This window comes from Carassius auratus, unplaced genomic scaffold (assembly GCF_003368295.1).
Source record: "Carassius auratus strain Wakin unplaced genomic scaffold, ASM336829v1 scaf_tig00002519, whole genome shotgun sequence".
NCBI classification, from domain to species: domain Eukaryota; kingdom Metazoa; phylum Chordata; class Actinopteri; order Cypriniformes; family Cyprinidae; genus Carassius; species Carassius auratus.
Window position 1 is genome coordinate 5,412 of NW_020523455.1, and position 17,636 is coordinate 23,047.

Below are 17,636 nucleotides of genomic sequence, written 5' to 3' on the forward strand. Positions count from 1 at the left end.
AAATGTCAATGTAATGATCTTTGAGCCACTTCCTTATGACTTGCTTTGTGACATGGTGCTCTATCAGGCTGAAAAAATTTGTACGGATCATCACCAAATTGCTCATGGATTGTCGGAAGAAATCACTCTTGCAGGACATTTTGATACCATTCTTTATTCATGGCAGTGTTTTTGGGCAGAATTATGAGGGAGCCCACTCCCTTGGTCGAAAAGCAACCCCGCACACATGCATGGTCTCGGGATGCTTCACTGTTGGCACAAAACAGGACTCACTGTAGCATTCCCCTTTTGTTCTGCAAACAATAGATTTTCCTGATGTCCCAAACAGTCCGAAGGGAGCTTCATCAGAGAAAATCTCTGTTTATCAGTTTGCACTAGCTACCAATAACTGCTCACATAAAATTCAAGGCATTAATATTTGCCTACAAAACCACTACATGCTCTGCACCCCTTAACATAAATTGCATTACTTCAGTGTTATGTGCCCTCTAGAAGCTTGCGTTCTGCAAGTGAACGTTGCTTTAGTGTCAATGGTCCATTTGAGAGACAGGCTACATTCAGACATTGCCGTGAATCAGAGGTAAAAACCAATATAAATACTGTTCAGTTTCTTGCACAGACCAATCATTTGTGTCTTTACACATCAATGTATTATCACGAGCCGCAGGGATGCATTTGGTTTTGTTTGTGTATGTTTTTTTGACTCTCAAAGCCGTGATTCCCGATCACTTCCATTATATGACTGCCAGACTGCAACAGTTTGAGTTAAACAATCTTTGTTTGTGTTCTACTGAAGAAACAAAGTCACCTACATCTTGGATGCCCTGTGGGTAAGCAGATAAACATCAAATTTCCATTTTGGGGTGAACTATCCCTATACCTTACTGGTATTCATTCACACTTTCACATGTGCTGGTGATGTGCTGGTCATTTTGTGTCAGGATAAATTTTTTAATTTTTAATTTTATTTATTTATTATTATTATTTATTTATTTATTTATTTTATTTTTTTGCCAGTTAAGCTTTTAGCAATTATTTAATTTGGAATTTGTATTTATTTTTTCCTTAGTAGTCTTTGTCTTTATAAATGTCATTACATATTTCTATAACTAAGTGAAGACCCTGTTGTGCACAAATAAAATAAAGAAATGGCAAAATTACTTTCAAGAATGATTTATTTACATTTTAATTATTGTTGCAACTGCCCCTGGACTCTCCCTGCACATTTTTGTATTTGTGCTAAATTCTATGACAACATTACTGTGGATGTCAACACATCAATCTTAGCAAAATGTAACTATTTCAAATGTAATAACTTGTACAACCTCTAATGTCCCAACAGCTACTTTTTTTTAATGAATGAAAAAATAAGACATACTAGCTATTGGCCTACCATTATTGTCATTTAAGGGTTATAATCAAACAATCGTTTGTTGGCTAACATAGCCTATAGCTAAACTCAAGCACGCAGGGATTGAACATCTGTCTGCATGGTGACGTCACGCGTCCCCTTGCAATGTAGCACTCGGCGCAGTTTCCATATTTATATGTCGTTGGCTCGTCATTTATTTGAAAGTCCGCTTTAATATTAAGCAGCGATATGAACAGGTGTGCGTGGCTCCACGGAGGTACGTACATGAACTAAATCGTAAAATAAACGTAGATAATAAATAAGGCTCATCCACCCTTGTGGGATGATGCAGTGATGATGCAGGGTATTAACACGGATGCTGGCCGCCGACTGCAGTGGGATTTAACAAGTACTTTATGAATGTGGCACGATTTATTTAGTGGATATCGTTATCAATAATACGTTTTTCTATTAATGTTGAATATGAGGTATGTATTTGGGGATGTATTTGCGTTTGTTGTCCAATGTTCGACGTTAGTCTGTATATTGCAAGTGGAATAGGCCTGGTTGCCATCATAATTAAACTGTTATGATTTTGATGTTTTATAGGTTACAGGGATAGAAGGCTGCATTTGATGCACTGGATGTGCAGGCATTCTGAATTCACTGCCCGTGGCTGTGTGCTCTGTCCATCAGTGTGGCTCAACAGATAAGGAAACATTCAGTGTTATCTAACCAGGATGAGATTAATATCTAAATAGGCCTTAAGTAAGGCTTTTGATTTAATACACTTTTTGGCAGAATATGATTTCAATCTGGCCTGCGGTGTGTTGATTATCAAGATGATGTACATCCTCCTAAATCTATGATTCAGATTTTCATCAGGCCCAGATGAATCTCTCATGGCACTTCAGGCTCTCGCTGTACGTGTTCACAGTGGACCTTGATTTAATGTATTTCAATTAAGGCACGCGGTGAATGCCAAGAGCGAAGTCACATATCCTTCAACAAATGTAAAGCTGCCTGTTTATTATTATTCTAGTGGAGTTTTAATTTGGGTTGAAAATACATTCATGTTATACTCATATAGTACTCTATTCAATTGAATTCAAGTTTATTGGTATAGCTCTTTTCACGATTGGTTGCAAAGCAGCTTTACAGAAAATTAAGTTTGTACAATATATTTACTAGTAGCTTGTCAGTGGTGACAAATTGATGTAGATATGGCAGAAATGTACAGTAAAATTCAGTTAATGACATACAGTAACAACAATGATTACAGTATTGTTGCAGCCAAACTTTGTTAGTTTATGTTGTTTCAGGGTTGGCATCATCTGAGGTCCTCTGGCTCTGAAGGGCTTCCATCATCTCTTCTCAGGTGTTCGGTCATCTCAGGTATTTGTAAGGGCTGGATTCAGACTGAAGCTTGTGTAATTCCTAGTTATCACAGTATGTCCAGAGGAAGATGCTCTTCAGTCATCTGGTTGTTATAATAGACAGCAACTTGTCTTTTGAAAATCATATTTCCTATGTCTTTCTTTTTACAAACCAGTCTGCATAACGCTATCAAGGGGAGTAAAATTTGTGAAATTTGAAACAAAATACATAATTTGAGTTAGTTTTTAATGCTTATAGATCAATTTAAACAGATCGGTTAAAGGTCAACCTTTTAATTTTTTTGTATTTGGTTAGTGAGAGGGATGTTTTTGAGTTTTGTAATAATAAAATCAATTGAAAATATGTTGAAATTTGAATTCTACTGTTTTGTTTTTGTTTTTTTTCACATGTGCAATGTTTTTTTTGACACGTGTCTCAAGCTCCCGCAAGGTTATCATGAAGTAGTATTGTAAAAATATGTCAGCAACCTCAACTACATGATACTGTAAATCTGAAACTTCTGTTAAAATGCTTATAACAAATAAAATATTTGCATGAATATTAAAAGAGGGTACTGTTTAAATATTGAAACTGGGTAAATTAAACACAGAATACATTTTTGTTGTCTCACTGTCAGAAAATATGATCAGCTTTATTGGATTTCTTATGGGCTACTAATGCTTTACTAATGTGTAATACTACATAAAGAGTGATTTGTAAGCTATTCAACCATACTCATTCAAGGGATTGAAAGGTCCTTTATGCTGCCTATTATCAGTTTTCTTAAACAGTTTTCCTTTCATTTGTACAACAACACCTACCTCACTGTCTACATAAATTATATATTTACATGTATTTTGTGAATTGAAATTGTTCATATTTTTTAATTACCATTTGCACAGAAGCTGCATTTGTAATTTTGTGTATATATTTCAGTGCTGTAAAATGGATTAATTTTTTTTATAATATATATATAACATATTTACATTTATAAATACACCATCATATGTATATATTTAAGAAATACATAAATATTAAGATACAAATCATACGTGATTTTAAAAGTAAGACACGTTCCTGGATCAACATCTTCTGATGATCCTGGATCAACATTGTCCCAAAATATAGAATTAATCCAATCCCTGAACCTAACCCCTACCCATAATTTATTCCTAAAATCAGTGGGAAATTATATCTGATTAACAAGGGTGTAGAAACACCTAACTCTGGTTGTAAGCCTAAAACAGATATTTTCTGAAAAGTTATATCTCAATTCTGATTGGTTGATTGGAATGTTGTTTTAGGATCAACAAGGGTGTTGATCCCGGAACATGTTGCACTTGGTGAAATCACACTTACGGTACATACACATATATTGTGCAAACACAAACTTTTATGTTGGATGCGATTACTCATTTGACAACACTAATGTACTTTAAAAAGGTGCATAGATTGATACATTTGGACTACTGTTGCACATATATTGTAATGTAATGAAAATAACATTTTGTATTGAAAATTATAAATATAGAAACATGAAATGAGTAAATATATGAAAACTGTACATCAATTAATGTCATGACAACTGTGAAGGCTAATGTGTAATTTCCTTTACAGAGAGGCAAATCTTCTGGTGGGTCAGATCTGCCATATTTTAGTAGTCCCTACTACGTTTATGCAGCATTACATCTTTATACAGAATCTGAAGCTACAAGTCACTGAAAGTTCCAATAGGCCTAAGAATATTAGTATATTGAAAATGAATTTACAGTGGCAAAATAATTATTTGGACTGGCTTGAATGCCATGTCCTGTTGCAAATCAATCAGCACAGGAGGTGCGTAAATGTAAACCAGTCCCAGAGCCCGCATGCGTTGTACAAACCAATTCTTTTAAAAGGACATTCTGAAATCCAGTAGGGATATCTTGTTCATCAATAACAGTTCACATAACTATACCAGTTCACTACACAGACTGCTCAAAAGACAAGACCATCCCTGCGTCCCAATGTGCACATTCTCCACCCTATCTGACCTAAGTAACATTAACTATGACTACTATGATCACATAGAATTTGGGATGGATAGTATACACACTGGGACGCAGGCCATACAGACTGATTCAGATCAGAGCGGTCTTCAGTAATAGACTCGTTCACTGTTGGGAGTCAGAGCGTGAACGCGCCTCATGCGCTTGCACAGAGTTTGGCAAAATGGCGGACAAAACGCCAGGTGGGGCGCAGAAAGCCAACTCTAAGGTATTTTTTTTATTTTTCTACTTTATATCAGTATATTAAAACAGATCTTTCTTGTTGATGACTATAAGAGCGGAATAATATTGAGTTTTAATCGGTAGTGTGTCGCTTTGTGATATGAGAAAGGTCTATTGAGCTGGTCGGTTGTGATGCTAACTCGCTAGCAGTGCAGTTAGCTCGACAACCGGCGGCTGCACAGATTTCGTTTCTGAAATACACATGAACAGACTCAAATCTGTTGGCCGTATATGCTGCATTTGATTTCATTATATTATGTTTGATTACAACCTTTACACCACCACAGAACTTGCCTTTTTATTGTTTGCTGACATGGCTAACACGAGCGTAGTCTGCAAATATTACTGTATTACACTGATTTCTGGACGTTATGCTCCTGTAGAGAGGAGATGGATTGGTTTATTAGCGTTGTTAGTGTCTTTATTGCGCATATTTGTATGCTAACATGATCACACTCGTTACTAGACACGTGAACGTATCAACAGAAATGGAAACACAGCTGATATGTAGCCTACATGGTTGTTCTGATGGTTTATTCTCCAGTACAGCTCATCTGTCCTGATGTGCTCCGTGATACTATCCTGGAAAGTGCACTTCTTTATTCACGGCAAACAGTTACATCTTTAACTAGTAGAACCTAAACAAACCATTACCAAATATGGATGCATTCATTATTTTTTACTACATCTTGTTTTCAATTTTGTGCATTTTGGACTGTATATAAATGCATCAATATTTATTTTCTTCCAAGAAACTAAAGGTCTCTGTGATAAGAGGAAAGTTATGGATCATCTCTGATTTGCATAATTAATCATTTTCATGCAGGCTTTATTGGAAAGTAAGTTAAAGGCCTTCAGTATCGGCAAGATGGCAGTTGCAAAAAGAACACTAAGTAAGAAAGAGCAAGATGAACTCAAGAAGAAGGTAAGAATATTAGGTCTAAAGACTGGAATTCATGTGAATATAGAATGTTGGATATTTTCTTTTTCTTCTTAGAACACATTGTTTTCATTTTGTCCTGTCTACTAGCTTGACAGTACAAGTTTAATATTATTCCACTACAATAAATGTCTGCCACGATCTGTGATTTTCACAGGAGGATGAAAGGGCAGCAGCGGAGATCTATGAGGAATTCCTCGCTGCGTTTGAGGGAGGTGAAGGAAAGGTCAAGACCTTTGTACGTGGTGGGATTGCTAATGCTACTAAAGGTAGGATTATCATGTGAATGTTACAGATTGATCTTTTTATCCGAGATCAATGTTTGTTTTTTGAGTTCCAACATAAAACAATGTAAATGCATAAATATTGCATAATATTTTTTTGGAAACGTGACACTTTTTTCCCCAGGATGAATTAAAAAAAAGCAGCATTTATTTCAATTTGAACTTTTCATGTTTTCATTTTGTAACATTATACACTCTTTACAGTCACTTTTCATTAATTTAATGCATCTTTGCAGAATAAAAGTGTGATGAATGAATTTCACCAAATTAATTGATCTTACAGACTGACAATAGATTAATGTTTCTTTGACCTTTCTTTTAAATGATGCAAATATTTGTATTATATGATTTATTATATGATATTTATTATATGATATAATAATGATATGATTATTGTATGTGCTTTGATTCTTTGTTACGTGTCTGTTACAGAGGAAGCGGCAGCTGATGACAAAAAAGGAAAGCTCTACAAACCAAAATCAAGGATTATGGAGGCTAAAAGTTTTTTACCTTTGGAAACTCCACCACAGTTTTTATCATTAGATAAACGCAATGTGAGTCTTTTGTCACTTATTTTTATCTGATCTTCTTTTAAAGCATATATTTTGTCATATAACCCATTATTTTTCTATTATATTGGCTAGGCATCCAAGAAGGGAGACAAAGAAAAGAAAAAGAGCAACCTTGAACTCTTCAAAGAAGAACTTAAACAGTAGATGTTCTTTAAATTCTTAATCAACAAATGACAGCACCTTTAAAATGATGACTTCCAGTGTAACCTGCTGTTGTTTTTTTAGGATACAGGAGGAGCGTGATGAACGGCACCGGTTGAAGGGCCGAGTCAGTCGTTTTGAGCCTCTTCCCACAATGGAAGGAAAGCGATCCTGTAAGTTCTTTATTGATGGTATTTTTTTTTTGTTTTGTTGTTTTTTTTTCTTCTCACCAAAACAGTCAGCTTCCCCCTACGTTCGCTCTTGGACCCAGTGAAGTTTGTGCCCCTCCCACATGTTTTGGCCACTGCCAAAAATTCAGCAGCCTATACGCTTTTTAAATTCAGGAAACAAAATTCACACTGCTTTTCTTCTGCTTTTAGCGGATGGTTCTTCACGAAGAAACCGTCCGTCCAGTGGTAATTTTGTTTTATATACTGTGTAATGCAATGACCATTTTGCTGTTTATGTATCCCATCATGGAAGAAGAGCTGGTAAAAACGTCAGTTGTTATTCAGGGCTGTTATGTTGCTTTTCAGTTTTGGACGATTGTGCTCCTGGCTCACACGATGTTGGTGATCCGACAACTACGAATCTCTATTTGGGGAACATAAATCCTCAGGTAATTGGTGTTTTTTATTTTTTTTCTCCTGAGAATTGTTGTTGGGTAATGTCTGTAACCAGTTTCTCATGCTAAAACACACTCTCTCACGCTCCAGATGAATGAGGAGATGCTCTGTCAGGAATTCGGTCGCTATGGACCATTAGCCAGTGTGAAAATCATGTGGCCCAGGACTGATGAGGAAAGGGCCAGAGAACGGAATTGTGGTTTTGTAGCCTTCATGACGAGGAGAGATGCTGAACGTGCACTTAAACATTTAAATGGTAAATATATTTCTTGTTCATGATGATGTAATGCAATATATCAAACAATATTCAGCATTTTTTATCACAAGTTATTCATTTTTGCAGATAGGAGTCAGAAGTTTAAATTCTATGCCTATACAACACCTATATTACAATTTTTCATATTGATGATTATTAACTTCTTTATTTGTGATAAAAACAATAATAAGATTACAGAATTAAGTTGCAATCTAAATTTAATTTAATTTTCCATTTTCCATCCAATTTTAAGGGGTCTTTTTTTTTTTTTTTTTTTTTTTTTAGCAAATATTAAATATAAATTGACTTGTAGAAATTATGCCTGTCTTGAAATAGTATGATATCATATAGGCCTATATGAGCTTTCTTTTGCCCATTGGCCATCCTGCTCTCACAAAACCATTGAAGAATTTGCCAAATGCTGTCCATTTCAGGCAAAATGATAATGAATTTTGAAATGAAACTGGGATGGGGCAAAGGTGTACCAATTCCTCCTCACCCCATTTACATTCCACCTTCAATGATGGAGCACACCCTCCCGCCTCCACCCTCTGGACTGCCCTTCAATGCCCAGCCAAGAGAGAGGCTGAAGAATCCCAGCACTCCTATGCCTCCCCCTCCAAAGTGCAAAGAGGAGTTTGAGAAGGTAACTTGGCATACGTGGGACAAAACAATTTCGGTTAGCATGGTCATAAAAGTAGTTAGGAGAAATGAATTGTTTATATAAATGTATTTTGCTGGTGTGAAAGAGGTACAGACCTTTTTTTGGTTTGATCTTCTTTGTGAAAAAATATTTTGCCCATAGAATCATGAACATTTTCTAAATTAGCAATTAGCATTTTTTGTAAATAGATCAATCATATAAATTACAAGTGTACCATGCTGATTGTACCGGTAAGTCTTTTGGAGTGTAGATTATTCATTGCACAAGACATTTTATTGGTTTTGGCTGGAAGTTAGGATGAAGCTGTACACGTTTGATATTGTCTGTTTGAAGAAATGTAAAGAGATTTTTAATAATTATATATATATATTACGGATGCAGATGATGTATGTATTTCACTGCATTTTTTTAAGGAATGTGTTCAGTCAAGTTTTAAAACTGACCAAGTAGAACACATTTGTTGTTGTTGGAGTATATGTTGCATTTAGTGTTATGCCTGTTTCTTTTTTAACAATACTCACATATATTCTATGTTTATTATCTGATGTGACTTCATATCCAGACTCTGTCGCAAGCCATAGTCAAAGTGGTTATCCCAACAGAAAGGTACATGTTTTTCTTTTTTTCCAAATTCTTATGAAATGTAGAGAACTTATCCCATCTCTGTAGTTTGAAAGATTGGCCATATCCATGCTACCAGAGGCTGGTTTGAGTGAGCAATAGTTGAGGCCTTGCATGAAAATAAGGAGAAGCGACTAACAATAAAAAGCACACACATGCATTGCATTTCCCTTTTAAGGTTTTGCATCATACCATTCAGACAGGTCAAGTTCATATTAGTAGAGAGTTCTGTGATTTTTATTTCATTTATTTTCCTTATTGTTTTTGTTGTTATGTGCTACTACCATTCAAAAGTTTGGGGTCAGTAAGATTTTTTCAAAGATATTAACACATTTATCCAGCAAGTATTCATTAAATTGCAAATATTTAAATATTTCTATTTTAATTAAATGTTTTTTTTTTACTGAAGACAGTATATCAGAGTTTGTACAAAAATAATCATGACAACTGTTTTCGGCATCTATAATGTTTTTTTCATCACCAAATTACCATATTAGAATGATTTCTGAAACACTGAGTAATGGCTACCAATTATTTAAATTTTGCCATTATTATTAATATCAGTATTTAATAATATCAAACTGTATTAAAACAGGAAAAGAGATTTTAATTGTGGTGATATTTCACTATATAACTTTTTAAAATCAAATTTAGCTTTGGAGCATTAGAGGCTTATTTTGAAAACATCTTACCAGCCCCCAACTTCAGGCAGTAGTGCACATTATGATTGAATTCTGTCTGATGTTTGTAAGTAGGATGTTTGCTTTTCATTTGGACAGAATATAATTATCAGATATCAATGTTACAGCATGCTTGACAGGTCGTTCCACTAGTTTGGGTGTTTTTGAGAGAATTGTTCAGATTTGATCAGACTGCATCAGATGTGATTCATGACACTACTAATTTAGCAACTAAAACACTACACAACATGCATTCACCTAGTGCCATCCCTCTGGCTATTGCTCACTTCAACTGCCCCAGTAGCATGGCACAAAAGCGACACCCAATCCGCATAGTCTCAGTGACCTTTGACATTGGCCTTGGTGAGCAGCACAAGTTGAACTGTCTGCAGCAGCGAGGGACCAGAAAAGCGTCACAGGATGGATTGGGGAAAGTATACAGAATGATTACCTGACATTGGTATGATCGGCTCCAATATTTGTGATTTGTGTTTCAGTACATTTGAAAAACATCATCTGTTGATTTTATCGGCCACTTCACGAGCCAGTCAGGAAGCCAGTTGTTTTCCCTATCCCTTAACTGACTCTAGAAGTGCTTACATGATTTTGTCCCTCTCCATCCACACTTGTCTATTGTCAAAAAGCAAGAAAGATCACTATCACTCTGCCTCACATTTAGTATTTCAGTAGCACGTTTAATAAGTTACAAGGGCAGAATGCTATGGCTGAGACTCAGATGTAGATGTAGTTTATGGAATTAAATGTTTTGTTTGTTACAGCTGTCACACTGCCAGTCAGTTTTAAATCTTATAAGCTCAAACATGTTTATTGACTCATGGATAGTAAGTGCAAGGATGTTGCATTTCATCAGATCTCATATTGTAGCAATAGCAGTTGTCTAGGTGTGGCTGGTGATCGCGCTGAATCTGTTTTGCTTTAACTGTGTTTTTCTCGTAGGAATTTGCTCTCTCTCATCCATCGAATGATCGAATTTGTGGTGCGTGAAGGTCCAATGTTTGAAGCCATGATCATGAACCGGGAGATCAACAACCCGCTCTACAGGTGAGTGCATTTTAAACACTTTTGTTTGACTCCAAGCCTTTATAGTCATTTTGAAAATAAAATTCCCCAAACCTGTTTTCAAAATGAATCAATCATTTAGTCATTTGCCCCATTTTGCCTGCAATTTAACATTTAGATCTGCTTCCATCCCATCAACAAACACTGGATAGAACCAAGTCCCATGTCTAATAGTCCAAAAGAAGTCCAATAAGGTGCATACATCTAAAATATGTGTTTCAAACGGCTCCGGTTGGAGAATAAAGGCCCCCTTCAGTGAATCGATGCATTTTTCTATGAAAAACATACATATTTAAGACGTTATAAAACTGTTGTACGCATATTCATGAGAGAGTGCCTTTCTGGCGGATGACGTAGTATGTCGCTGTAGCATGATTTGTGACAAACTAAAATAAATTAATTCGAAGTACAAACGAGGATTTGTCGAGAAAAATGTCGGAGCATTTCGATATAAGACAAGAGGAGACTGGTTTTCCTTTACTAAAGGAAACTTTGCTTTCTTTGCTCCTGTAAACAAACTTTGGTTCTTGCAAGACTAGCATATTCTAATTGGAGCTAATGCTACACTGACGTCCTATGCCATCTGCCCAGGACGGCTTGCACAAACGACAGTTTATAACTAGGGGTGTCCATGGTTAACCGGTTAACCGATTAACCGTTAAAAATTGCGTAACTGAGTGAAACATTTTGCTCGGTTAAGTGACGTCAATGGCGTGCATTGAATTTAGTTGTAATACATTTTTGCACCACCAGAGACCGCCAGAGCGCTCCCAGACATTTGTAATGTCCACAAGAAGTCGTCATTTTCTAATATGAAGCGGGCAAAAAAAAGTACAGCGTTGGAGCACTTTAAAATTGAGAGCGATGGGGCAAAATGCAAGTATTGCAATACAGTGCTTAGATATTCTTCAAGTACCACCTCGTTGTTGTAATCTCAACAGCCAACACCCGGGCATCATTAGGCCGGTCAGGACACACTGGATGCGTGGCGATGGGCGAAAGCATCTCAGCTGCGTGGCGTGTCTGTTTTTAATTCGGCTCCCATGTTAACAGGTTAGAGCTTGTCGACTGCCTGCGTGAGACGCGTGCATGCTAGAAATAGAACCGACGCCTTGTTGGAAGCGTTTCCAGGCAAAATATAATAGGAAAATATGTTTGTCATTTTGTACACAAATACATATTAATTCATGACATTTTGATATTTGAAAGTCTATAGGTTGACATAAATTCAGATATAAATGTAATAAAAAAAATAATAATTATCGATTTTCAAATATTGTGCCTGTCAAACATAGTCATAGCCTTAGGCCGGTGACACACTGGATGCGTGGCGCAAGCGTCTCAGCCGCGTGGCGTGTCGGGTTTTAATTCGGCTCCCATGTTAACAGGTTAGAGCTTACAGACCGCCTGCGTGAGACGCGCGGCTCGAGCCGCGCGGCAAACGCTTGCTTGCTAGAAATAGAACCGACGCCTATTTTTACCGCGACACGCGCGTGTTGGAAGCTTTTCCAGGCTAAATGTAATAGGAAAATGTGTTTAAATGTCATTTTTTACACAAATACATATGAATTCCTGATATTTTGATATTTGAAAGTCTATAGGTTGACATAAATTCAGATATAAATGTAATAAAAAAATAATAATAATAATTATCGATTTTCAAATATTGCACCTGTCAAACATAATCTATTTCGCCGTCAATACTTTTGACGATGTCCTTTATCAGTAGGCGTAGGTGTAGGTGTGTAGAAAAAAGTATATATTGTTGTAATGAAGACATAGCCTGGTCTGTCAACGGTCTCCCTCTACAGCAGCAGCGCACCAGCGCCGCGTCAGGCACGCTTCTGGTGTGTAAAGACACAGAATCCGCCACGCTTCTGGGACGCTTCTGGGACGCTTCTGGGACGCTTCAGACACGCGGCGCTCACGCCACGCATCCAGTGTGTCACCGGCCTTAGCGAGGCGGCCGCGGAGCCTGCTTGTTACCTTCGCCTAAACACGGAAAGTTACATAACTATTACTAGAGCCTGTTCCTTTATAAGATAGCCAAAGGTCGGTGTATATTTGCTTTATACATTTTAGGCTTATTCTCAAATTCAGATTGTGTTAGTGGGCAAGATTATTAGGCAGTTTTAATAGGACAATTTGACCGGAAAGATGAAATTTTGTCGGACATTTCTTTTTTTTTTTTCGGCCAATGTCCGGAAATTACCGGACAACGGAAACCCTTGCGCACACTATGGTTAACCGAGTATTAACTGATAAGGGCCTCGGTTAACGGTTAATGAAAAACTTGAAAACGTGCAGCCCTATTTATAACCCTTTATAACATCTTAAATATGGATATTTTTCTTACAAAAATGCATTGATTCACTAAAGGAGGCTTTTATTCACCCCCCGGAGTCATGTGAGGCCCTTTTTAGTATGGATGGATGCAGTTCATTGCACTTCTTTTAGTCTGTTGTACAGTAACACTGTCATTATGAAGCTTGGAAGAGCAAGGACATTTTTTTTAATATAACTCCAATTGCATTCGTGTGATTTTTAGAGTTGACTTGTATACTGATAATGTCCTTAAATCAATCCTTGTTTTTTGTTAAAATTCAACAGGTTTTTATTTGAAAATCAAAGTCCTGCTCATGTTTATTACCGGTGGAAGTTATACACCATATTACAGGTTAGCCTTTTTTATTTTTATTCTCTTGTCAGAATCTCATTGAAATGTGTTCAGCTGTAAAATATTAAAAATATCTCCACTCCCAGGGCGATTCTCCAACAAAATGGAAAACAGAAGACTTCAGAATATTTAAGAACGGATCTTTCTGGCGACCGCCACCTCTCAACCCATATTTGCATGGCACGCCTGAAGACGAGGAGCGTGATGATGAAGATGATGATGATGAAGATGATGAAATCAGCAAGAAGGGCGCTTTGAAAGACAAGTATGTCTATCTATCAAAATCTGGATTTTTATGGAGATTTCCAGTCCTTCTAGTATGGATCTACTAGGCTTTTGGTTGTAGCCAATATTGTTGGTTATGTGTACTCAATATTCTCCTCTTCTGCAGCGAGAGGGATAAATTGGAGGAGTTACTCCGAGGTCTCACGCCAAGGAAGAGCGACATAGCTGACGCCATGTTTTTCTGCCTCACACATGCTGACGCAGCCGAAGAGATTGTGGAATGCATTGCTGAGTCTCTGTCCATACTTAAAACACCTCTGCCAAAGAAGGTCACTCTTACATAGCAGAATTACGATTAAGAAAGTATTTTGTATGGGTCTCATGACTTTTGCTTACGTGGTCATTTCTGTCCCCTCTCAGATTGCAAGGTTATATTTGGTGTCAGATGTGCTGTATAACTCATCTGCAAAAGTTGCTAATGCTTCCTATTACAGAAAATTGTAAGTCTCAGAATTATTTTTGAGTGCACAATCAAATATTTATTTTTGTTTGTTGGTTTATTCATTGTGTTTTGTTCTGATTATTTTACAGCTTTGAAACAAAACTCTGCCAGGTATTTTCTGACCTAAACGCCACATATAAGACAATACAGGGCCATTTACAATCCGAGAATTTCAAGGTGCGCCATTTTGCTCTTTTAACACACAATAGTTTTCTGTTTTAAAGATTGGAGTTGATGTTTTTACATTTTGGTCCTCACAGCAACGAGTAATGTCCTGTTTCCGTGCATGGGAAGACTGGGCAGTGTATCCCGATCCATTCCTGATTAAACTTCAGAACATCTTCCTGGGCCTCGTCAGTCTCGATCCTGAAAAGGAGACTGTAGACGTGTTACCTGAGGTTAGCTTCATAGAGATTGACTGATTGAGTGATGATTCATAGATTTGCAATGGTCAGTTTTGAGTTGAGTCACAGTTCATCTAGACATGAACTGACAGATTGGATGTTTATTTCGTTTTTACTCAGCAACCAGAAAGGTCGGAGGACGTTGATGGTGCTTCTATTGTGGAGGAGGAGCTGGATGGTGCTCCTTTGGATGATGTTGACGGCATGCCCATAGATGCAGCGCCAATTGATGGTGCACCACTTGATGACCTGGATGGAATGCCCATCAAGGGGACAGATGATGATCTAGATGGCGTTCCTTGTAAGAATGCTGACAACATTGATTCTATTTTATTTAACTTTCATACACTTGGTAAACTGGACATATAAATAAAAATAAGTAAGAATTACAATTGCCGAATTCCATAGGAAATTAGTTTTTCAGTGCCCTTTTTCTTTTCTTTTTCAGTGGATCAAAAACCAGGCTTTAAGGTGGCCCCGTCAAAATGGGAGGAAGTGGATGGTACTGCTTTGGAGGCTCAAGGTAAGTCTAGATGCCATTTATGACATCGTCTAATGTTTAATTTTCTCTTGGGATATGCATTATAAAGTTTTGAGAGTTTTGAAATCAAACCATGATTTTTCTCTGTTTTTAGCTGTAACCACATCCAAATGGGAAATCTTTGATCTACCCGATGAACCTGAGAAAAGCAAAACAAGGCAAGTTTTACTAGTTCTACTTGGTTTGTAAAACTCGTGGACTTTGAATCATGGAAAGGTCATAGGAATGCCTTGCTAATTTCATAGTCATAAATTAAAATAATTAGATCCCTAGAAATTGCTGGTATGAGTGCACTCTCTATAAAAGGATTTCAGAAATTTCTTATAGGTGGGGGAGTCCTAATTGTTGGGTTTTGTAGGATGAAATTCATGTTTTTAACCCCCTTCTCACATTCTTGTTATAGTGCAACACGAGAAACTGAGAGTAAAGACTCTCTCAAGAGCTCCAGCGCTGCAGATCAGCAGTCCTACAGTAATCCTGTTAGAGAAGAATATGATTTAAAGTCTGCTAAGTTTTCTGAGATGAGCGAGGAGAAACGTGCCAAACTACGAGAAATCGAGGTATACCTAAATGCTAAATGTACTAATAGGAGTGGAACAGTTTGGTTTGTTTCACAGTTTCGGTATGTGCTATGTTTATGGACAAACTATACTTAAAAAAAAAAAAAAAAAAAAAAAATTCTAACTACGAACAACAGCACAAATAAATACAATAGAGTAAAGATACAAATAAAATAAACAGTGATTATTCTTTTTTTTTTTCTTTTTTTTTTTAATGCATTAGATTTTAGGTACAGAAATTGAATAAAGCAATCAAATGTAAAACAGAAACACATATTTGACTATATAAATAAATTAAAGATTGTTCTTTATTAAAGTTACAAAAGCTTTTTAATCAAGAGCAGTGAGTGATGTCTTTGTTGTTGCTGTTCGATTAATATAAAGACTGCCACTTTAAGATAATGCACTGATACAGTATGCCTTTGTTCGGTCGACTATGTCTGCTGTAGGTTACAAACCCTGTTTGTTTAACGTGCTATTAATCGCAAACCATTTTACAGATGCTTTGTCAGATTTAAGTTGAACCGCTGTCCCAGCGCGTGCCGAACCGTGTGTGGTGAACCGAACAGTTCGGTTTTTTTTTTTTTTCAGCGAACCTTGCCATCCCTATGTACTAAACATTATTCTTCACATTCTTGAAAGCTGTTAAGAGATCTCAAGTCATTTTTCTTTGTCTGTTGTAGCTGAAAGTCATGAAGTTTCAAGATGAGCTTGAATCTGGAAAACGCCCAAAAAAATCTGGACCGAGTATTCAAGAACAAGTAGAGCTTTACCGGGACAAGTTACTACAGCGGGTTAGTATAAAAAATTTTTTTTTGCTTGTATTGTTTTTAGTATTACTTTGTTACTATTTTGTTGGAAACCTCTATTTTTGAACATTTTTCAGGAGAAGGAGAAAGAGACAGAGAAAGACAAAGAGAAAGAAAAAGAGAGAAAAGACAAAGAAAAATCTGATGTGTCCCACAAAGAGAAGGACAAAGATGACTCCACCCCGGGCAGAAAAGAAAAGTAAGATACCGCAACATTACTTCATTTTTTAATACATTGTTCTTGTGTTTGTTTTTAAACAATTTTATTTCCTTCTCAGAAAACGGAGGCATAGTCCCTCCCCCAGTCCCACCCGAAGTAGCAGCAGTAGGCGCGGCAGGTCACCCTCACCTCGATCAGAGCGCTCCGATAGATCCTATATCAGTGTGAAAGGACATTCCCTCTTTCACCCCTCCTTTTTGAACCTCACTCACATTGGCACAAGAACAGTGTTCAAGGTTCATCTATAGGGTGTTTTATAATGTCATTTAGGAGCTTCCTTTGATGTTCAAAGTGTCCGAAAAGAAAATAACTGCAGTGGTTGGTGCAATCCTCCAACAACATGAAAACTATTGTCTTATAATTTTTTTTTTTTTTTTTTTTTTTGGTCATTGTTTTTAGATCCCTTGAAACTGACTTAAATTAAACTAGTGTAAGTTTCAGTTGTATAGATGTTTGCTTTTCAATAAAGACAATTTATGTGACTTTTCTTTGAAATGGCTTCGTTTTTGTGAATGCATCCCAAATAAACATGTGTATTAAATAGCCAACTTATTTTATAAAAGTTGCATTATAGGCCAGGGGTTTTTAATGTTTTAAATGCCATGAACACCCAAATATGTTCATCCTAAAATTAAATGCATTAAATAAATAATATTTAATTTATACATTTGGAAAATGGTTAGTATTCACTATAGTACTATTAGATGTATTGTTTAAACTAGTTTTTGTGAATTCATTTTGTACCAAATTATTTAGTTTAAATGTATTTTTGTTTTTACCCACCTAAACATTTTGAGGGACCCTTGTCTGAAAAGCCCTGTTAAAACTACTCGTGC

General features: G+C 36.6%; 1 protein-coding gene across 3 annotated transcripts; it reads left to right on the top strand.

The window, feature by feature from the left end:
* The first annotated feature begins 4,833 nt into the window (after positions 1-4,833).
* Positions 4,834-17,295, top strand: LOC113069747 (U2 snRNP-associated SURP motif-containing protein-like). Of its 3 annotated transcripts, XM_026242861.1 has the most exons (25): positions 4,834-4,984; positions 5,825-5,923; positions 6,096-6,207; positions 6,655-6,776; positions 6,867-6,934; positions 7,020-7,108; positions 7,316-7,351; positions 7,472-7,554; positions 7,652-7,817; positions 8,252-8,463; positions 9,044-9,087; positions 10,740-10,844; positions 13,473-13,539; positions 13,626-13,804; positions 13,931-14,093; positions 14,185-14,264; positions 14,356-14,443; positions 14,527-14,664; positions 14,791-14,971; positions 15,119-15,193; positions 15,306-15,369; positions 15,615-15,771; positions 16,455-16,565; positions 16,658-16,779; positions 16,859-17,295. In XM_026242861.1, exons 1-25 carry the CDS (start codon positions 4,940-4,942, stop codon positions 17,046-17,048), a joined length of 2,796 nt encoding a protein of 931 aa, XP_026098646.1. In that variant the 5' UTR covers positions 4,834-4,939; the 3' UTR covers positions 17,049-17,295. The 3 variants fall into 3 exon arrangements, with proteins under 3 accessions (XP_026098646.1, XP_026098647.1, XP_026098648.1); XM_026242862.1 differs by lacking the exon at positions 7,316-7,351 and having other exon boundaries at positions 4,835-4,984; XM_026242863.1 differs by lacking the exons at positions 4,834-4,984; positions 5,825-5,923; positions 6,096-6,207; ... (5 more) ...; positions 7,652-7,817; positions 9,044-9,087 and having other exon boundaries at positions 8,336-8,463.
* Positions 17,296-17,636: the final 341 nt, after the last annotated feature.